The sequence below is a fragment of the Lissotriton vulgaris genome, chromosome 1_2 (assembly GCF_964263255.1).
Source record: "Lissotriton vulgaris chromosome 1_2, aLisVul1.2, whole genome shotgun sequence".
Lineage (NCBI taxonomy): Eukaryota > Metazoa > Chordata > Amphibia > Caudata > Salamandridae > Lissotriton > Lissotriton vulgaris.
In genome coordinates, this window is record NC_141686.1 from 141,252,198 (window position 1) to 141,275,802 (window position 23,605).

Here is a 23,605-nt window from a genome sequence, read left to right on the forward strand (position 1 = left end):
TTGGTCTCTCCTCGACTCCCTTCCCTCTGCCCGCAGCTCTCCTTGGTCTCTCCTCGCCCCCCCTTCCCTCTGCCCGCAGCTCTCCTTGGTCTCCCCTCGCCCCCCTTCCCTGTGCCTGCCCTAAAAAAAATAAAGGGAAGTATATTGTGACCAGTAGGTTATTCTCATCGTCGGCACTCACTTTGTTTCAAAAATTGACGCGTTTCCTATCTAGACTGCTGTGAGTTTCCTCTTCTTTAGCACACATTCTCTGTTTAATCATGTAAAGCTGTGGTGTCCAAATAGATCCAGGAGAGGTGTAACAACACAATTACCACTTCGACTCTGTGAAAGACTCCAATTAAGGTTATTTGTATATAGGTATATTAAGTGGATGTCCTGAAAAACCGTAACAGATCCGAACGTTCTCAATTTAAGTAGGTAGCCTTTGTCTCTCCTCGCCCCCCCTCCCTCTGCCCGCAGCTCTCCTTCGTCTCTTCTCGCCCCACCTTCCCTCTGCCCACAGCTCTCCTTCGTCTCTCCTCGCCCCCCCTTCCCTCTGCCCGCAGCTCTCCTTGGTCTCTCCTCCCCCCCTTCCCTCTGCCCGCAGCTCTCCTTCGTCTCTCCTCGTCCCCCCTTCCTTCTGCCCGCAGCCCTCCTCCGTCCAGGCAGGCGCAGCACACCCAGAGCGTGAATCCTGGTAGCATAGACCACGAGTCGTGATTGCATCAGATTCCCAGGTCATCCCATGCAAATTAATTATATTTTCAAATTGTCAACTCGTTCCTAGGTAGACCTCCTTTTTTGTCTGTGGTTGAAGATGTGTGAACATTAATGAATTGCATAATTCTAGTGGAAGCAAGTCCACTCCCAACTTGCTTTCAAGTGACCTCAGCAGTATAACCACTAACGGGGAGTACTGCCAGGCACTCATATTTCTGGTTTTAACATCTCAGCTGGCCTGCTTAAGGCTGCACTGGACAGAATCTGCAAACATGCTGAAGGAAGTCCCCCTCTGAGCCTTGATGTCACCGATACAATGCAACCTCGACTACCTCATTTCGGTGTTGATATAAAGCACCTAATTTTTGTGCAAAAATGAGATTTTACTAATCTGCCCCTTAAATGCAAAGGGCTGATTTGTTATGTGCGTTTTATTTACAGTGCCACCCTCTTTGCAGCCCTTTGCCTCGATGTAGCCACAAATGATGTTATAATTAAAAGAGATACATGTTAACCCTCCCAGTTACCGTTCTCAGAAGTTATCCTTGGCTGAAAGCTCTCGAAACACGCAATCCTACAAAAAAAAAAATCGCTGTAGCCCACATTTCAAGAAGTGCACCTTCCACAGACCTTTCTGGGGAAAACATCTTCTAGTGGGGATAACACCTCCTTTCTGTGCTTCAGTCATCTTATGATCTAATAACTACCTAATTCTGCTTAACCCAGTTACCTTCTATCAGGTGTTCAACTGCTTTGCCACACGAGTCCTGCCCCCTGGCTGTGCTTGCTCCTCTGCACCCTGGCTGTGTTTGCTCCCCTGCCCCTGGCTGTGCTTGCTCCCCTGCCTGTGCTTGCTCCCCTGTCGCCTGGCTCTGCTTGCTTCCCTGTCCCCTGGCTCTGCTTGCTTCCCTGCCCCCCTGGCTGTGCTTGCTTCGCTGCCCCCCTGGCTGTGCTTGCTCCCCTGTGTGTGTATGTGGCTCTGGGTGTGTATGTGTGGCAATGGGTGTATGTGTGGCTCTGGGTGTATGTGTGGCTCTGGGTGTATGTGTGGCTCTGGGTGTATGTGTGGCTCTGGGTGTATGTGTGGCTCTGGGTGTATGTGTGGCTCTGGGTGTATGTGTGGCTCTGGGTGTATGTGTGGCTCTGGGTGTATGTGTGGCTCTGGGTGTATGTGTGGCTCTGGGTGTATGTGTGGCTCTGGGTGTATGTGTGGCTCTGGGTGTTTGTGTGGCTCTGGGTGTATGTGTGGCTCTGGGTGTGTGTGTGGCTCTGGGTGTGTGTGTGGCTATATGTGGGTGTAAATGCAATAGGTCATGCATTTGTGAGTGATTAAGCTATTGGCAATGTAAATGACAATGCCATTTATTTATGATTTAAAAAAAGAGTCATGAGCAATGCCAATAGCTCTACCTTTAATAATGCGGAGACCACTGCATTGTAAATGCTTGTTTAGTACAGTCATTTACCAATGGTTTCCAAGGCTAAATTACGACTCCAATCCAAGTGGATAACCAAGTGACCAACTTCGGGAACTTAATGCTATCAGTAGGTGGGTGGGCATCTCGAGGCAGAGATGGCAAGAAGTGAAGGCTTACTTTCAGAAGTGGTAAAATACAGTCAGTGCTTTAGACAAATGGGGACTTATCAAGTAGGTAAATAGAATACAAAAAAAAAACTAGGATCTACAAAGAAAGACATGTACCAAGGACTATCATTTAGTGGTATGAGCTGAATGAACACACTACTGAGAGAGAGGTAGTAGCTCATCCTCATTAGGTTGAAGGAGTCCCATACCATGTTAACTTCTCCATCTCTTTCACTTCACCTTTCCTTCTCCATCTTTCTCACCTTTCATTTTCTCATTCCCGTCTTTTACCCCAGGCTTGCTCCCCAATGACTTTCGCTTACAAGATTCACTCACTATTCAGTATCCAACACAACACTATAAGGCCTCGATGGAAAGTGTGCAGAACAATACAAAACAATCTTGACATGAAATTTGGAAGAACCTAGATAATTAACCGTTAATATAATTAGAAAATGATCAACAGCAACATAGGGCAGTAAAAAGTGCCACAAAGTTTTTGAAGCCACTTCTACAGAAGGTGGGTTAAATTCTACGTGACAATCTATGAAATCAAACACCACAGAATCTCCAGTAACATACAGATGCCCGATCCTTTTGGGCCTTGCTCTGGTCCGCGACACTGGACTGGGGTCCCCTTGCCTTCCTCCATCTTATTCAAGTATCCCTGCCTCTCTCTCACTTCTCACCGCTTGCATCTTTTGCATGTTTTCATCTTTTCCCACTCTTCCTGCTCACTCCTCTTTTGCCTCCCAATGCCCACTTTCCACTCTGCTTTGTCTCGCCTCTCTTGCATTAGCACTTTATCCTGCTTTGGCCTAATTTTTGGCACTTTTCACTCCTCATTTTGACCCTTGTTGCCTTCTATTTTAGGGCTCGTCCCTAGCGATGCAGTGCGCAGCACTGCACGCGCAGGTGAGAGCCCTTTTGTAGAGGGTTCCAAAACGGACCCTGGGATCGCACACGCTCGTCCACGGTATTGGCATTTGCAGTCTTTTTTAGAAAGACAGCATGCAATAGGCCAAAGGCGGTCACGTTGCTCCGCCCATGGCCTATTCGTGTCTGTTACCTGCACACCGACATCTGTTTTCAATTATCGTGCCCAGACACGGGATGCGATAATTGAAAACAGATCGCTTGCTGCGGCGTGTGCGCGTGCACCACTCGCAAGCTTGTTTGTGTTGTAGGTTTCTCTTCAATGCGTTGATCGAGGGCTCAAAATGAAGCCATATCTATCTGCGCAGCCAGTGCAGGTTATGTATACATCCGCAGCTCCGTCCTGCATCCTTTCATTCTGTACGGAGTACAGTCTTAATTATTCAGTAGACTGCTGAATCCTTCCGACGTTCTTTGTTAGCGACAATGAGCGCTAACAAAGTGCTGAATACTGGAATCAGTACTTGAACTGGACCTCTCAACAGTCACAATAATCTTATCTGAATATTGTTCTACATTATCTCTCTGGGGGTAATGACTTGGTGTGTAAAAATACTTTTGTGTCGGGTAGTCCGCTTCTATTTTTTTCTAATGAGTGTTTCTCTTAATATATTTTCTTAAATGGAAAGGCAGTCTGGGCTACACCAATAAAGCAAAGCTCCGCCACTTTCACTGGGTTTCTCCACCTAAGAAGTTTGTGCTTTACCATAAGGAAATACTGTGGTACAGAGTTTTGGATCGCACAAATTCAACAAAAGTTATGTTTCATATAACAGTTGTTATGCAGTGTCAAATTGTACTCTTTCACATGTGTAAGAGGTGGCAGAGGGGCTGTATAAGTCGTATTTATAAACAAGCACCAAAAAATAGCTTTTGCCCCTAGATTGACAGGCTTACTCTAATTTGTGCGTGAGGCCTCGCTGCAGAGTCCCTTGTAAAACAGCGGGTGTGGACAGGCCGGGGAGCTTGGGACTGGTGACTGAAGGCTGTAACAGGCCAGCACGTGCAGGACTTACGGGACACGTTTGTAAAATGGCCCGGCGCCCAGACGGATTGTGAAATTTCATCAAATTATCTGACTGGTATCAAGACAATAGCTCGCATTTAATAATTCGCGTAACGTGATAGGAAGGATGTTTTTACAGTTAAGAACCTGAGCATGCAGAGTTGTTTATTATTATTACTACCTGGTAATAAGCACGACTTACTTGTGTGAATTAAAAGGTGTGTTTTCCTTTTCGTAATAGTAAAACGCACATGTGCAGTACTTTTCTCCCCTTGGATTAAGTGAGACTGTATATTTATATGCACTGCTCATATACACTGATTTCAGTAAACAAACATTAAAAGTGACCTCTAGGTCAGAATCGCGTGTAGGATCTGCCCATTGCGTTTTCTTATATATTCTTGAAAACATTTAAATCAGAATGTGCCTGTTTCGCATTAAAAACTAGACAAACCACATTTAATTGGAAATAGGGTTATCACTGCCTCGTATTTCTCATCCTTTCCGCTTTATAAGATTACACTTATTATGATGATTCTATTCTATAATGGTTCACATCGGAGAATTGCGTTTTTGAGAGTAACATCCGCACGAAGGCCTGATTGGCTAAAATATTCATGGGTCAAAGGTCAAGGTTGCCCAGAGCATCTCTGGTTTGCAGCAGGAGCCAAGGCGAGATGGCCAGGTTCAAACCTTGGAAGCTGCGGGTACCTCCTGGCTTACTGCAGAGGTGAACCGTGTGAAATAAACTACAGGCCCAGTACCTCTGTGAACCATTATACAGGAATCTCAGTTTGTGCCTTGAAAGATAATGTGTGACCGAGGCTCTAAAATGTACAAAGATGGGGAATTCAGCGCCCTGAAGTGGCCAGTGGGTCAAACCTAATAATGAACTAATGGGGCTAGGGGGTGTAAATTACAACTGACTCTTACGTTCATATGACTTGCCCTCTACTGATCACAGTATACTTGCTGTTAAGACTCTAGTCTTATCTACATTATTGAGACCCTGGCAACACAATGTGGGCCCCCATGATTTGATTAACTTTTTTAAACTTAATTACTAATTTTCTGCTAATTCAAAACCTGCATGGTGTTAAGTAATAATTATACATTACATTTTCAGAGATAGGGTCTCTTAAAAACAGTTACAACATGTCTTGGTTTAATCTCAAAATCCTTACACAGACATGTCAGAGCATGAAATATAGATAAGCAGAGAGAAAACAGGCTGAGAGGTAGAAATAAAGGTCATATGGAGAGAAAAATAAATTCCCAATGACGCTCCTTAGAGGATAGCGCCCTGGGCTGTTTCCCAGTTTACCACTGCCTAACAGTGTCTCTGCCCTTAAGAACATTCAAACGGTAATTGAAACAATCAATTTCTGCTCTGAGGAAATGCATATTTGGCCGAATCCTCTGTTTGTTTCCAAAACAAGAGTATCTGGGGAGTTTACTTTTTTTGATTATTAGGTTACCCTCCTCTAAAAAAAAAAAAGTAGTTTGTTAGTACTAAAATAAGCTGGAGAAAAACATTCTAGCCGAGTTGTAACTATTGTGGAGTTGAATTGGTTTCTTCTATAGGAAAGTATGTTATCACTGCGTTCCAAAACACCCTACTATGAGATGTATTTATTTCATTTACATCTTCACCCCTGCATTCTGCATTTCTTCTGATGATGTGTTCCTATCTACAAAGCCATAGCGTGCTACCTTTAATACCTTTCTTTTTTTCTGGTCCTCATCTCTACGACGTGCGCGTAGGGACCATATAGATACCGTGTATGCTCGCTTCAAAAGCTTAATACTTCAAACAGAGTAATGTAACATACCTTCATAGAGTCTCCCTCAACATCTTTTAACCCCTTCGACGCTCATGACGAGCTCAGCTAGTCATGAGTTACGCCTGTCGTACGCTCATGACGAGCTGAGCTCGTCATGAACCGCGGGTTTTCGCAAAAGTCAGCGCACAGCGGGAAAACGTGTAGCGCACATGGTGTTAATCTCAGACACAGTGACGTAGCCAGTGAGTATCATGGGCCCAAGTGCGAAGTAAGAAACTTGCCTTCCTGGCTAAGGTTAGAATTGCAAAATACATCAGTAATCCGGGTTCAGTGCACTTTCCGGGCCTCTTGGCCCCGGTGCCCCTGCACATGCTGCACCACTGAAAGCCACACCCCTGCTTAAATAGCATCCTCACTTTAATGAATCTACTAGTGGTTTGTCTCATTTTTTCTGAGTTTTGCAGGCCTGTACATACAGGCGCTGTGGCCTTGTAACCCGGAATTAGACCCCTTTAAAAAATATGTAAAGGACTGAGTTCACTTTCGAAAACACACTAGTGCCCCTTGTATCTGAATATGAGGGCGAAATGTCCAGCTCTTGAAAGCCTATGTCCTTACTATTGTCCATATAAATTGTATATCATTTTTATTCAAAGTAGATATTAGTGTCTGGTTTTCATAAAATATCTCAGCAAATTGCATGTTTCTTGACACCACAGTTCCTCAACGAAGGATTCCTAAGCACCTCTGAAAAGGAATTCCTGATCAGCAAGGAACCACGCATCCCAACCATATACACACTGCAAAAAGAGCCTGGTAAACCTGCTCGGCAGACCAATCAATTCCGGTTGCGGTTCAGTGCTGGAACCTGTAAACCAGTTTAAAGACCATTTCTTGCAACCACTGGTCCCCCAAACAAAATCATACGTTCGCGATTCAATGCATATCATTCAACTACTGGAAAATCAACCATACAACAACACTACACAGTTTATGGTAATATTGGACGTTTCCTCGCTCTACACCTCCATACCCCAGGACAAGGCTATTGAGATCATCCGAGCTACACTGGACAGACGTCCAGCTCCACATTGGATACCAACAAGTTTTCTGATCAACCTCCTAGAGATTGCTATGAAAAATAATTATTTCATCTTTAAACAACAATTCTACTTCCAATGCAAGGGAGTGGCTATGGGCACGACCTATGCACCCAGCCTGGCAAATATATATGGACAGCTACAAGGAGGAGCATTTGTATACACACGAGAATCCATACATTGACTCAATAACTGTCCGGAAAAGGTATATTGACGACGTCATTAGGATCTGGACCGGCACAGAATCCAACCTAAACAAGTTTGAGTGGCTCAATGAAAGAAGCAATGACATCCGATTCACCATAATCTACGACCGCAACACCATAGCCTTCTTAAACCTCTCATTCCAGGTGGAGAATGACATGATCTATTGTGACCTCTACAGAGAGGCTACAGAAAGAAACACGCTACTCAAATATAACTCGCACCACCCTCGAAACCTATGAGACAATCTGCCTTAGGGCCAATACTTACGAATGAGAAGAAACTGCACCAGCAGACGTGACTTCTTTAAAAAAAGTGAAGTATTGACCAAACGCCTACGTGATCAGGGCTATCCCCTGGGACTCCTCAAACGCGCCAAGAAGAGGGCTTGGTACTGCCCCAGAGAACAACTCCTAGATCCTAAGGACAAGAAACCAGCAACTAACAACAAAGTATGTGTCACCACCTTTCACTCAAAAAGCAACATGGTGAAAAAGACTGATGAAATACTGGAATCTGGTTGCACCAGAACTGAATATGGAAGAAAACCCCCTGTTTGCCTTCAAGAGAGGACGCAACGTAAAAGACAGTGTTGTTCAGGCTTTCCTCTAACCTCCCAAACCACCCAACCTACGAGACCAACTGGGACTTCCACCGATCCTGGGCCACTTCAAATGTGGAACATGCAATCCGAAACCGGTCCCAGGATGCTTGTTTCCGGTCCAGGGAAGACATGGCTTGGCAGTTCGGGCTGGACTGTTCCCATGAGGCACAGGGTCAGACTGATTTGCATATGGCCATGTCTGAACTGGGGTGGCTGAGTGAGCTAAAGAATCGTGATGGATTAAACCCAGATCAGTTGACTGGGGTTGAGTGTTTGATTGGCTCAAACGCTCCGTCCATCGTCCCCTTTTGTATCGCTTTGTTCCCCCTAAGTTGACAGGGTATGCTCAGACGTGAGTCCCTTGCTCACTTGGCCACTGGATTCAAGATAGCCTAGCTGATGAGGATTATGAATCCGAAACCGGTCCCAGGATGCTTGTTTCCGGTCCAGGGAAGACATGGCTTGGCAGTTCGGGCTGGACTGTTCCCATGAGGCACAGGGTCAGACTGATTTGCATATGGCCATGTCTGAACTGGGGTGGCAGAGTGGGCTAAATAATGATTATGGATTAAACCCAGATCAGTTGACTAGGGGTGAGTGTTTGATTGGCTCAAACGCTCCGTCCATCGTCCCCTTTTGTATCGAACATGCAAAGTATGTCCGCTAAGCATAGAAGGCCCATCTCTTATACACAAAAACAAAACGTACAAACCGCCTTCCCTGACAAACTGCAACACCACCAATGTCATTTACATTATCCTATGTCTCTGTAACATGCCATTTGTCGGGCAGACCACACAAAAGGTGAAAATGAGAATCTTACAACACATGAGCAAGATCAGATGTAAAATACAAGGTGCACAACTAGTGGAACACTTCACTAGCCAAAACCACAGTCCAGAGAGTATACGCTGGAGGGTTGTTGAAAAAAATCAATGCCAATCCTAGGGGTGGGTCCATGACATCTGCCCTCAGCAGGAAGGAATGCATGTGGATACACACTCTGAACTCGATGGCAGCCGGTCTAAATGAGCATGAGGAGATATCTAAACAAATGCTTCTGTTATAAGTACCCTAGCATCATGCATTCTACTGACTCCATCTCAGCCATTGTTAGCTTTGTATTCTCTAGTTCCCCACCACATTATTGTTTAAATTATAGCTGTAACATTGTCAAAATGTCTAAATCGCATATCCCCCGTTAGACTGCCACAAGCTATATAACGTTTCCGGTTTATCCCACTTATTGTCACAGTCTATTGAATGTTAACTGATTAAGTCCTCCTAGCCATAGTAGACGGTGCCTTAAACTTTGGTCACCACATTCTGTGTATCGTTTTGTATTTATCCAGTCACAATTTGCAAATACGCATATATCTCGTTTTGTCAGTAATGTAATGCTTCAAACCTGTTACACAATGTGAAAGTAACTAAACCACTATGTACGATGCATCCTTCATCATGCTGAATAATGGTCTCACTGAATAGTGTAATGTATAATACATGAACATCTATTCCCCGCCACGCGCTACCCCAGGGACACAAGTTAGATCGAACTGCACACGGGGTTGCGCAACAGGGTCATAATAAACTTTGAAGTGCGTGAACATTCTTTCCTCGCCCCGCTTTTCAGACACTAGTTAGATCGAACTAGACACGGGCCCCCCATGCGTGCCACCAGTTACTGTGAATACCACTACTCTAGAGGGTTAGGTACGTTCTTACCATGGACGTGTACTCCCATTTTTGTGACTGGAGTCCTTTTCTGTACTTACAGACCTTATTATAGAGATGGACAACTATACATAGATTTATATCGGTACAGCATTTAACGGGTCCATCTGGAAACTCATGACTTAGTGATACCTACATTTGCAGACCATATATTAGATGTTCAGATTGACTGGATTTCCATAGGACTTCCTTCGGCCATTGTATTCGCAGATTGATGCTTTTCGGATTTTCTTCGTGATTTGAAACTACAGTTTCTCAAAACCCCGGATTACCTTGAAAAAGTCTGAGTACGGACGAAAAACATATCGGCTAGATCGTGTGCCGGGAATCCTTTAAAAGCAAATAAAGAAGAGAATCTGCTCAATTGTTCAATATGGTTTGGACTATCTGTTGGATATGAAGGACACCAATTGGAATGACGTTTTTAGAATCATATGTACCAATAAGTACATTTAGTTTATGTCTCCAACTCATCTTATATTAATGACGGACTGATAAATAGACATAAGGTGGTGCAGTCAAAGCTTATATGGATTTTGAGTTCTTAACTGTTCCTAACAGTAGTAAAGGAATTCACACCCTCCAATGCCAACTCCACGATCATCACTCCCTCACAACAACTCAGCTCTCCAAATACTTCAGCAACAAATTCAACACAGCCTACAACAACTTTGCACCCCAACTGGACCTCTCCACCCTCTCATCCTCCAATCAATTCGGATCATCATCCTGGAAACTACCCTGACTTGCTAGCCCATCTTCGTCACTCTGGAGACCGCCACCAACATGTGCTTCATCTACTCTGGAGACCCCTTTAATTCCTGCTGCCACTTCATCTTAAACAAGGACTCAACTCCATCTGCACAGCCTCCAATCCTCAACAACTCAATCACTACATCACCTTTCTGGACTCCTGGAAACACACCACCATCTTATCGCTCCTGAAAAAACCTTCAGCAGACACGAAGACACTGGAAGTTTCTCCATACTCCCCTACCAGGCCCAATTTCTGGAAATCATCATCAACAAGCCAATAGTTGGCCACCACCATAGCAACCAACTCTTAGACCCCATCCAACCTGAATTTAGACCTAAATACAGCAATCAGATCACCCTAATTGCTTCCACCCACGACATTTGCGCAATACTGAAAGAGGGTTGGGGAGGCTAGCGGTGTAGCGTCCTCCCTAGCCCAGGAGCATGCAAATAAATACACCACACACAGAGATCTCCAACGGATATCTTTATTCCTAAGCACACGATCAAACACTTCCCACTAATTGCGTCATAACTTAATAACCACACCTTAACACCTCCCACCAAGTTAAATAATTTCTCTGTTGAGTCCGCCCAGAACCACAAGGGTCCTAGCACACATAGTCTCACGATACTACAAGCAACACTCATCAAATATATTTAGAAACCAGTTTGATCCATAGTCAAAGTGCCTTTTTGAACCTTAATTACTAGAGTTCTCTGGAAAACCAATTCTGACAACCCGTAAAGATCACACCTAGCAATGTCTGGCACCTGCAAATGGGTCTCAGTAAACCAACAGCTTCTGCTCATCTAGTACTGCAAGGTTACATCCTCACGCAGTGCTTCAGTAAACACCAATACCAGAACTTTCTTTTACCAATCAATGTTACTGGGTGAATTATGGTTATTGGTTCAAATCATAACTACATGGCACAGAATTAATTATGTCATCAAAAGAAAGTTCAAGATTGCAAAGGTGGTGTTATGTTAACGACAATAAAAGTGGCAACCGCAATCTCACAGCACAGAATATAATGTTGCAACCAAGTTACCTTTGACAGAGAATGGCAAGTGCTGTAGTTGGGTGAAGAGAAAGTCCTGGCTGGTCCGTAGATACCTCATGGTAGGACCAGATGTGTCAGAGAAGTCACACAGCTGGTAAATCACCTGATAGCAAGAAACAAAGCAAATTTACAAACAAAGACATAACTGTTGATGTAAGTAAAATATGACAAGCTTCCTCTCCTCTAAGCCAGGTAACACAAATCCCATATTTCAGCCAGCAAGAAAATATTCTTTTAAGACCATGAAGACAGCAAACTATAAGATGTATGAAAAAGAGGTAGGTGAGTAATTCATCAAATTTAAAAGGTAATTGGACATCTCAGAAGTTGGAAAAGCCACGGTGACTTATCAAGGGAACAATTTAAGATAAATAAAAGTAAACTACTGTAACATTCAAGCACAAGTTAAGGCAATAATAAAACCAAACTTACTGAAAAACGCATTAATTATACTACTGAGGGGACGAGAACAGCAAGTTAATACTCGTGAGCCATTAAACCAGACCCAAGAGTGAGTATGGTACAGGAACCACTTTCTAACAGACCTATTCTTTAATATAGGAGTTCCATCACTAATTAAATGTGTGGGAACCTTTAAACTCTACATTACGTAAAATGTCTGGATGGACTAAGCTCTATTAGGTCCATTAACCTAGGTTATGGTAAGGTCTGGATCCCTAAACATGTTTAGTCATGACTACTTGGAGAAATAACTCCATATTGACTTCTGGAATGCTTTTCCCTGTGGACAACCTGAGAAATAGGCAATAAATGGTGAGGATGCTGCAAGGAGGACAAGTGTGACGGAGAGGTGGAAAATGGGGAAACAATAGAGCACAGACAAAAACAAAATGTTTTTGGTACAAAATAAAATATGGAAATGTGTCAGGAAAGTTTCATTCTGTCAAACAATATAAAGGTGGACACGTTAAGAGCTGAACACTATACAACACATTAAGGTTCAAACTTAGGAAACAGAAGGAAACCTCACTCATTGTGGACTGCCCAAGCAACACTGTATATTATGGGACACATAAGCACTTAAAGCAATGTATAAATGCCTTCACGTACCTGTTGAGAACTATGTTCACAATTTTCTGCTGGTTTTTTAAAAATTTCTTTTGGATTAGGGGTCAGTTGTAGAGGCTGACCCAGTAAAGAGTGTTGCTAAGTCAAATGTATTGGGTGTCAATATTTAAATTCTTTAAATAGTTTTACATTAAAAAAATGAAGTAAAAAAATATTGACTCCTACTTTTACTTATAGTATAATGTGTACCAGGATTTCAGAGTCAGAGATATTACATTTTTGTTGAATATTAAAGCTCCCTTGATGGAGAAACTAGACGAGAATAAAATGCATACCTGGTAACAAAGCTCTGCAAGATTTGGAGACTCCTTTACAGCTGTGGGTCCAGTCCGTCCCTCTGTTCCTTTCTCCAGAATGTCCAAGATAGCATGAAGGCATGTTCGTGGACAGCCTAACACACCTAAGAAGAATAAACAATATGAAGATCAAATTAGATCGGATTCATGACAAACATGAGGTGTTACAATATAAATTAAAAAACTTCTTTGCCCATAAGTGGCTTCGCTTGGATCTTTTTTGACAATTTTCAGAGATCTTTCAAAGTGACAATTCTGACAACCACATGTTGCAAATTGTCAGAGATTATGCAGCAGCTTTAGTTCCACTGGGCTCATGTCCTGGACCCTGAGGACTGGTCCATAATCCTCCATGGGACTCTTGACTGTCAGGAGATTTGTTTATTCATTGTCCAAGAACCCAACAATGACGAACAAGTTATTTTCCTTTGGTAACTGCGTATCGCACAAGTTACTACTTGTGTAACGATATATCTGTAAGAGACATTAGTTAGTGATAGATTCCTTACCTTAGAATATCCCCAGGCGTCAGACTGGATCCAGAAAGTTTTGCGTAGCAGTACCCTTGCGCGTCGGTAGGCGACGTCTGCGGCTCCGCGTCCGTCGTCGGCGTCGTGGGCGCCGTGATGGGTGCGTTACTGTTACAACGCAACTTTTACGTCGTAATGCTGTTACAACGCAGCTTTTACAACGTAGGTTCCATTACAACGGATGTCATTACAACGCAGGATATTACATAGCAGATGGTATTACAACGCATACCATTACATCGTAAGTATTGGTAAGTATTTAAATGTTTTTTTTATTTTATTTAATTTTATTTAATTAATTTAATTAATATTAATTATTAATAAATATATTTATTTATGTTTTTTAATGTTATAAATTAAATATATTAATTACAGTAATTTTTAAAATAAGTATGAGTATAGGAGTATATGTTTTGGGGTACTGAGGTATATGTTTTGGGGTGTTTGGGTATTTTTAGGTTTTAGGGCAGGGTTTGGGTTTTGGGGTACAGGGGTGTTTTTAGGTTTTAGGGCAGGGTTTGGGTTTTGGGGTATAGGGGTGTTTTTAGGTTTTAGGGCAGGGTTTGGGTTTTGGGGTACAGGGGTGTTTTTAGGTTTCAGGGCAGGGTTTGGGTTTTGGGGTACAGGGGTGTTTTTAGGTTTTAGGGCAGGGTTTGGGTTTTGGGGTACAGGGGTATTTTTAGGTTTCAGGGCAGGGTTTGGGTTTTGGGGTACAGGGGTGTTTTTAGGTTTCAGGGCAGGGTTTGGGTTTTGGGGTACAGGGGTGTTTTTAGGTTTTAGGGCAGGGTTTGGGTTTTGGGGTACAGGGGTGTTTTTAGGTTTCAGGGCAGGGTTTGGGTTTTGGGGTACAGGGGTGGTTTTAGGGCAGGGTTTGGGTTTTGGGGTACAGGGGTGTTTTTAGGTTTCAGGGCAGGGTTTGGGTTTTGAGGTACAGGGGTGTTTTTAGGTTTCAGGGCAGGGTTTGGGTTTTGGGGTACAGGGGTGTTTTTAGGTTTTAGTGCAGGGTTTGGGTTTTGGGGTACAGGGGTGTTTTTAGGTTTCAGGGCTGGGTTTGGGTTTTGGGGTACAGGGGTATTTTTAGGTTTTAGGGCTGGGTTTGGGTTTTGGGGTACAGGGGTGTTTTTAGGTTTCAGGGCAGGGTTTGGGTTTTGGGGTACAGGGGTATTTTTAGGGTTTCTTTTTTTAAAGTACGTCTTTAATTAAATTAAAATTAATTACATTAAAATTAAATTTATTTAATGAAATGAATTACAATTTTAAGATTAATACAATTATTTTTATTAAATTAAATTTATTAAATTCAAATAATTACTATTATTAAATTTATTAAATTAAATTAATAAAATTATATTTTAATTACATTACATTAATTCCTATTTAAAATTAAATTAAACTTATTTAAATAAAGATAAGATTAATACAATTATATTAATTTAATTAAATTAATTATATTTAATTAATTACTATTATTAAATTTATTAAATTAAATTAATAAAATTATATTAATTTAATTAAATTACATTATTTCCTATTTTAAATTAAATTAAACTTATTTAAATAAATTATATTAATTACATTTTTAAATTATTTTAATTATATTAGTAAAATAAAATTAACTTAATTTCATTTTTTTAAATAAATTATACTTACCTATACTTAAGATGTAATGGTATGCGTTGTAATACCATCTGCTATGTAATATCCTGCGTTGTAATGACATCCGTTGTAATGGAACCTGCGTTGTAAAAGTTGCGATGTTACAGCATGCGTTGTAAAATAACGCGTTGTAACATCATAGATCCGCCGTGATGACGTCGTCGGAGTACTTAGACGCCGCCTCCGCGTGCTGACGTCAGTTCTTAGCCACAGCTTTTCCGCGCCAGAAGCGCAGAGCCATGACAAAAACGACAGTGGTGCCAAGAAACTAGGGCCCTGAAAGGGGATGACCTTAACCCTAGATATCAGTTCGCAGAACGGGGAGGATGGGTGGGTCGGTAAGGAATCTATCACTAACTAATGTCTCTTACAGATATATCGTTACACAAGTAGTAACTTGTGCATCTGAAAGAGACACGTTAGTGATAGATTCCTTACCTTAGAATAGATACCCCAGCAATACCATGCCCGTGGTGGTGGGTCTGCGAACCAATAATCACACCAGAAAGTCCTGGAGGACGGAACGGCCGAAGTAGCCGTCCCTCGGGACTTGACTGTCCAGGCAGTAGTGCCTTGCAAACGTGTGCAGCGAGGCCCACGTAGCTGCCTGGCAAATGTCCTGCAAGGGCACACCCCGGCCCAAGGCAGTAGTAGTGGCCGTGGCTCGAGTGGAATGAGCCCTCAGCCCAACAGGGGGTTCCTTCTTAGCCAAGGAGTAGCACGCCTGGATGCACAAGATAATCCACCGGGAGATGGTCCGCTTGTGCACCGCTTTCCCTTTCTTAGCGCCCGCGTACCCAAAAAAGAGTTGATCATCCACCCGGAACTGTTGTGTGCGGTTCAGATAAAATGAGAGTGCACGTTTTGGGTCCAGACGGTGGAGCCGCTCCTCCTCTCTCGAGGGGTGCGGAGGCGGAAAGAAGGTGGGCAATGTGATGGATTGCCCAATGTGGAAGGCCGTAACTACCTTGGGAAGGAAGGAGGACCTTGTCCGCAATACAACCTTGTCCGGATGGACTGAAAGGAAAGGAGGCTTACAAGACAGAGCCTGGAACTCACTCACTCTCCTGGCAGAGGTGATGGCTACCAGGAAGGCAGTCTTCAAAGAAAGAAGGCAAAGAGGACAGTTGTGAAGCGGCTCAAAGGGAGCGCACATCAGAAACGTTAGAACCAAAGTGAGTGAAAAGGGCATGCAAGTAAGGGATAAGATGAGATTGGAATTCTTTGTAAAATTCTGCTGGGATACCATCCGGACCTGGAGATTTATTTTTGGGAAGTGACTTTATGGCAAGCATAATTTCTTCAGACGTAATAGGAGAGTCTAGACCTGTTTTATCTGATAAGGAAATATGGGGTAAATTGCACTTATTTAAAAAAGAATCAATTAAAGATTCAGAGCAGGTGTCAGGTTTACTATAAAGGGTTGAATAAAAACTCAAAAATTCTTGCACAATATCATTATGAGAAATCGCCACTTTGCCTTGAGATCCTCGTATTGAGGTAATTTGAGCCTTATCTCTTAATTCTCAAGTAATTAGCAAGGAGTTTTCCAGATCTGTTAGTATTAAAACGAAACTTAGCATTTGATTTGGAAAGTTGGACTCCTGCTCTGTGACTAAGGATGGCATTAAATTCATAGCGGAGTTTTTGAAGTGTAAATTTGTACTGGGGGTCATTGGAGGAGATAAACAAACGTTCAAATTTAGCAATTTGTTTTTCCAGATGCTTAATATTAGCGTTAAATTGTTTGTTTTCATGAGCCATTATGGAAATAGTAGTACCTCTAATGTAGGCCTTAAATGCATCCCATCTGGTAACAATAGATGTGGAGTCTTCAGGGTTGAATAAAAAATAGTCTTGTATAGCCTGCAATAGTTTAGGTTTATGCTTATCAGTAAGGACAATGCTTGAGTTCATACGCCATCTATTTTGTTTAGTAAAAGTAGTAGAGATATTTAAGACAAAAGAAATTAAAGCATGGTCTGATATATCTATAGTGCCTATAACAGGATTTGTAGCTGACTGAAGTAGGGAAGGTGAAATCAAAAAATAATCAATTCTCGAGTGAGAGTTATGGGGATTAGAGAAAAAGGAAAACCATTTTTCAGTGGGAAAATGTAGTCTCCATACATCAGCCAGTTTAGTTGTACTTAGGAAAGACTTAAAGGCATGAAAAACTTTAGGGGGTCTATACTTGGTAGTAGAAAGCCTATCAAGTAGCGGATCAATGATAACATTAAAATCCCCCCCAACAATCAAAGGAACTTGTCCCAACTTTAAAACTTCTGTAGCTAAGTTAGACCAAAACAAAGGATCATCAGCTGTGGGGCCATAGATATTAAGTAAAAAGAAGGTGGAATCATGAATTTTAACTTTAACAACAATAAATCTACCTTCTGTATCCGTGAATTTATTGATAATCTGACAGTGTAATCTCTTTGCAAAGAAAATTGCGACTCCATTTTTTTTACCAAGGGCAGGTGATGAAACTATAGTGTCTACCCACTTTTTTTTCATATATTGTAAAATGCTATCATCAACATGAGTTTCTTGAATAAAACATATATCAGCTTTAGAAGCACCCAAGTAGTCTAAAATTTTCGTTCTTTTAACTGGATGTCGTAAACCTTTAACATTAAGAGAAACAATTTTATAATCATGAATAGTAGCCATAAAGAAGTAAAATGAAGATGAAAAGAGGAGTGGAAGGAAGAGAAGAGAGAACACAGCCATGGAAGAAAAGTAACTCTATGTAGAAAGCCAGAGAAGGTAGGGAAGGACACAAAAGGAAAAAACAGAAAAGGAAGAAAAAGCAACAAACAGGGTACATAAATAAGGACTATTTCAGGCTCTTTTACAGATGCCTTAATCATTGTTTTGCCCAAACCTGATAAAGATTCTACCTTAGTTTCTAACTATCGCCCTATTTCCCTGATAAATCAAGACTGTAAGCTTTATGCGAAAATCCTTGCCACTAGATTAGCTCCTGTCCTCCATTCCATTATTCACCCAGATCAATCTGGTTTCATGAAAAATAGATACTCCGCTAATAACACTAGAACTCTACTACATATTATTGAACAAAGTTCTCACCTTACTTCTCCTGCAGGAGTGATGGCCTTAGATGCAGAAAAGGCATTTGACAAGATTCACTGGCAATTTTTATTTAAAACTTTATTGTCTTTTGATTTCGGTACCCCTTTTATTCGTATGATTTCTGCTTTATATTTTGCCCCTACTGCTCGTTTGTTCATTAATGGTCAAATTTCTACTCAATTTCCTCTCTTTAGAGGAACTAGGCAAGGTTGTCCCCTTTCTCCACTGTTGTTTCTTTTAGGTATTGAACCTTTTCTTAATTATATTCGCATTTGTGATGACATTCAGGGTATTGTAATCAATGATGTTATGGTAAAAACTTTAGCCTATGCGGATGATGTTTTATTATTTATTAATAACCCTCTTTCATCTGTTCCTTCCCTATTAGACATTATTGCTCAATACTCTATGGTTTCAGGTTACAAATTAAATGTTAGCAAGACTGAATTTTTTCCTTTAAATGTGTTTTGTACCTCGGAGATGCTCCAGAACACAGATATTCTTTGGCAACCTACCAAAATTAAATATTTGGGTATTCTATTTGCTTCATCGCTGCCAGCCACATTAAAACTTAACTCTGATTTTATACTTGATTACATTAAAAACAAAACGTCAAAGTGGTCTGCTCTTCATCTCACTTGGTGGGGAAGAATGGAATCTGTAAAAATGAATATAGCGCCTAAAGTTTTTTATTCTTTAGCCATGATCCCCACCCAATTTCCTCTCAGTTTTTATAAATCTATTGACACACTTTTGTCCAAATTCCTTTGGTCTAACAAAGTCCCTCGTATTGCTTACAAAAAGTTAAAAATCCCTAAGTCCCGTGCTGGTTTTTCCTTGCCAGATTTTCACCTGTACCATAAAGCTTTCATCTTAAAGCAGAGTGCCCTTTGGTTTAATTCTTCACATATGGTAAAACCTCCAATTTGGTTGGATATTGAAGCATCCATTGTGCGACCCTTTTCTTTACCTTCATTGATGTCAATGTCATCCACAGCAAAGGTTGTTCATCTTTCCTCTATCATTAAGTCCTCCAGATTGATAATTAATGACAGATTCTAATTTTGAATTACCCCTTCTCTCCACAGTCCACTTGTCTTTATGGCACAGTGCACTCCTTAAATTGAACAGAAACATTTCCTTCTGGTCCTCTTGGATTTCAAAAGGAATTTTATATCTTAAAGATGTATTTAATGACAATGCTTTTATTCCTTTTGAACAGCTACAGTTAAAGTTTGGTATCCCAGCTAATGACCTTGTAAAATATCAATTTTTATGTAACTCAATTTTGGATTCCTTCCCCATTGGTATTCCCTCCTCCACCACAAATGACTTATTAATTTACCTCACAGCTGTAACATCTTCCCCTAAAGCTGTCTCTGTTTTTTATAAAAAACTTTCCTCCTCACAGGGCTCCAATGTCCAGATTATTTCGTCGTTTTGGAACAATGAACTTTCCATTTCCCTGTCAGATGACTCATGGTCCTCTATATGGCTCGACAGTATCTCTGGCTGGCTCCCAGTGTCCCTTTATCAAACCAATGCTTATATTTTATTTAACACTTTATGGACTCCCTCACGTCTTTTCCATGCAAAACTATTACTTTCTGATGTTTGTTGGCACTGCAACGCTAGCCCTGGTTCCCTACGCCATATGTTATTTGAGTGTCCAGTTATTATGAAATTTTGGTTGGAAGTATGGAATGTAATTTTGAAAATTTTACCTTTACAAGATGATCTTTCCTTTAATTTTTTAATTTGCAAATCGATTGCCCTGACTCACCCCCTTTCGGACTCAGAGGCAAAATTGTTTAATTTTCTAATCACAGCTGCCTTAAAATCCATTACTTTCTGTTGGAAAGATGCTTCTTCTCTTTCAGTTCATGCTTGGTGGTCATGGATCACCTTTACGAGAAGAGGTGCGCAGCTTTCTCTTAAAGGCGTTACTCATAATCCACAATCATTTCAATCGTTTTGGTTACCTATTGATTCATATGTTTTGCACTGATATTGTTATACATTTTCTTATATTCTATTTTTACATTGCATTTTAACTGTAACTCTGTAGTTTATGAATTCACGTTCCTATGACATGTTATTCCCTTCCCCTCTTCCTCCCTCCATCCTTACCCTTCCTCCTTAATTGCGATTCTTTTGTATTATTATATGTTAATTTTACATATTATGATTGATTACGCTTCATATTGGTTATTTGACCACTTACGCTTGTAACTTCCTTCCTCTTTTTTGTATTGTATTTATGCTTTTTCCTTTTGCCTTAAAAATTAATAAAATCTTTCTGAACAAAAAAAAAAAAAAAAAAAAAAAAAGAAACGTTAGAACCAGGTTCAAGTCCCACTGAGGCATCACGAAGGAACAGGAGGAAAGGTATGAGTGATGCCCTTCAGGAATCGATTAACGATAGGGTACTTGAACAAAGAAGGTTGGTCAAGCAGCCTCAGAAAGGCTGAAAGAGCCGAAAGATAGCCCTGGACAGTGCCCAGAGCAGAGCCCACCTGTCCGAAGTGACTGTGCGCCAGTGAGAGTGGTGATGGCGAACCCTGCCTCCCACTGGCGTCACATGGGCCGGAAAGCACGGACTAGGAGGGTTTAGAGGCGGATGCTGCGGGGGCAGGTGTGGACTGACTCCGCCTGTTGCCCCGACCACCTCCACGGCGGTTTCCACGGCCGCCGCCACGCTGGACGACAGTTTGCGGCGATTGGCTGGCGGCACGTGTGGGGACGCCCCTTCCTTGGCCACGAAAGGAGCGAAAGGCACCCATTTGCTGGCGCGGGGCCGAGAGGCCCAAGGACTTGGCCGTAGCCCTGGAGTCCTTAAAGCGCTCAAGCGCGTGGTCTGCCTTGTCGCCAAAGAGGCGACGGCCATCGACCGGCATGTCCATGAGTGTATTTTGGATGTCTGCCGAAAAATTGGCGGACCTCAGCCAGGCGTGGCGTCGTACCGCCACCGTCGTAGCCATCGCTCTGCCCAGCGAGTCAGTAGTATCCAGTCCGCACCTGATTGAATACTTGGCTGCGTCCCGGCCCTCCACCAGGGCTTGGCCGAGTTTGGCCCGTACCTCCAACGGACACTCTGGCAGCACTTCCGCCACCGTTTCCCACAGAGAGTGGGTGTAACGGCCCAAGAGGCATGCGTTGGAAGACCGCAGTCCCAAACTAAGGGACGAGAAGAATTTCTTACCATAGTTCTCGTACCTCTTGGACTCCCTGTCCGGCGGGGCCGTCGGGAAGGCGGTCTGGGAGTTAGAGGCCTGGATAACCAGACTCTCGGGGGTGGGGTGGGTGGACAGGAAACATGGGTCGCCCGGGGCCGGGAGGTGGCGTCTGGCCACGTTCCTATCTACAGGCGAACCTGTAGCGGGCCTGGACCAAGTGCCCAAAAGAACGTCCATCAAGGCCTAATTAAACGGCAGCAGAGACTCCATGGAGCATGACTGCGGCTTAAGGACCTCAGTGAGGAGATTAGTCCTCACGGCCGCGACGGGGAGCTCAAGGCCCAAGGCCTTGGCAGCCCTCATCAGCACCACACCATAAGTAGCACCCTCCTCCGAAGCCACGGTAGGAGGAGAGACAAATCCAGTGTCTGGAGAGGTGTCCAGGCCACTGGCCTCCCCAAGGTCTCCTGTCCAGTCCATGCTAGACTGGCACTCTGGCCAGAGGGTCCTCAGACCCCTCCCAATCCTCCTCATCCCTCATCTCCTGAGATTCAGGGTCATAACTGAATGAGGTCGGTTCATAGAAACTAAAAGCTCCAAACGGCGTCGAGATCGGCGCCGATAGGCGTCGTCCCGACGTCGGAACCGATTGAAAGGAGGCATCGGGGATGGCGCCGCCCGAGGACGACGCCTGAGGAGACACCACACGGACCGACGCCGGGGGGGGTCGTAAGGTCCACCGGTGACGATCCACCGCCCGAGGAGGGTCCAGCGGCGCCGGGCCCGAAGGCGGCGCCGACGACGCTGTACTCTGCGGCGCCGGGCCCGAGGGCACCGGCGGTGTCGGGATCGTGGGGCCCTGCGGCGCCGGGCCCGAAGGCGCCGGCGGCATCGAGGCCGAAGCACCCGACGGCGTCGGGGTCGAAGCACCTGACCCACTAGGGCCCCCAGACGGATTCGCTGGGCCCGAAGGCGCCGCGGAACCCGTCGGAGGAGAAAGGGACCTCATGGCCATGAGAAAACGCTCGATCTCCTCCGGCGTCGCGTTCAGCCCAGGGACCGGGGGGTATGGGGCCGAACGCGGCGCCCGCGACTCCTGAGGAGCCGCGTGGGCGGTGTCACCCGAACCCCCGGCCGCATCGCGCGAGCGTCGGGGGGAGTCAGAAGAGCGATGATGTCTCTTCGACTTCTTATGCTTCTTACCTGACGACTTGGACCCGGAGGAGTGGCGCCGACTCCCGGAGCTGTGACGGCTCCGTCCCCCCGACCTGTCCCTCGACCTCCGGTGGGACCGGGACCTCACACGGCGCGGGGCCGACTGGCGGATTTCGAGTCGCCTGCGGGACCGCTCCCGCCTGGCCTTCCTCGAAAGGGCCCGACAGTCGGAGCAGGCCTCGTCGTCATGGTCGACGCCCAAACACATCAGGCACTGACGGTGGGGATCCGTGACCGACATGGTACGGTCGCACTTGTCGCAATGCTTGAATCCGGGAATCCCTAACGGCACCGTCGGAGTTGTACAGACTTCGAAATGGATCAAAAGATCACAAAAAAGTTTAGTCAAAAAGTGACTAGGGAACTGCTCTTTCCAGATCTGCGCTGGCTGGCGCGGAAAAAAGAAGAACTGACGTCAGCACGCGGAGGCGGCGTCTAAGTACTCCGACGACATAATCACGGCGCCCACGACGCCGACGACGGACGCGGAGCCGCAGACGACGCCTACCGACGCGCAAGGGTACTGCTACGCAAAACTTTCCGGATCCAGTCTGACGCCTGGGGATATTCTAAGGTAAGGAATCTATCACTAACGTGTCTCTTTCAGATTGGTAGATACAGGATCTAGCTCCAGATGCCTTACTTTCGAATCCTCCCACAGGCGCGCAATTAGACCTGGAAACTTTCTCAAGCAACGGAAAAGAGCGCCAAGCCACTCCATATCGACGTAACCATGCAAAGTGATGTCAACGGAGTCCAGATAAGCTCCTCGCCGATGCACTGACTTCAGTTTCTTACTTGGCAATTTTCTGTGCTCAAAATGTAGAGCTACATAAAGAAACAGCGTGCTAAAATGAAAGGCACTAAAAATAATTTAATCTGTAGATATAATAACGGAATCGTGGAGATGAAAGAAGACTCAGTCGTTTTTAGTTCGAAAGTGAAGTAGAGTATACAGATCAAAGAGGATTCTGTTTGCAGAGTGGGGAGGTTGGGAGGGGGTAAGGAATCTGCGACTACATCCTGTCTCTACCAGATACAGTGTTACCGAAGGTCAGTAACTTGATAG

At 43.7% G+C, this 23,605-nt stretch overlaps 1 protein-coding gene across 1 annotated transcript in view; it reads right to left on the reverse strand.

Moving 5' to 3' along the window:
* Window positions 1-23,605, reverse strand: part of NUP205 (nucleoporin 205) — a 967,082-nt gene that overhangs the window by 350,795 nt on the left and 592,682 nt on the right. The window contains exons 22-23 of the mRNA XM_086952983.1: window positions 12,843-12,967; window positions 11,467-11,581 (exon numbers count right to left, since the gene is read on the reverse strand). Coding sequence (XP_086809109.1) covers window positions 11,467-11,581; window positions 12,843-12,967 — 240 coding nt within the window. The remainder of the gene's footprint in view (window positions 1-11,466; window positions 11,582-12,842; window positions 12,968-23,605) is intronic.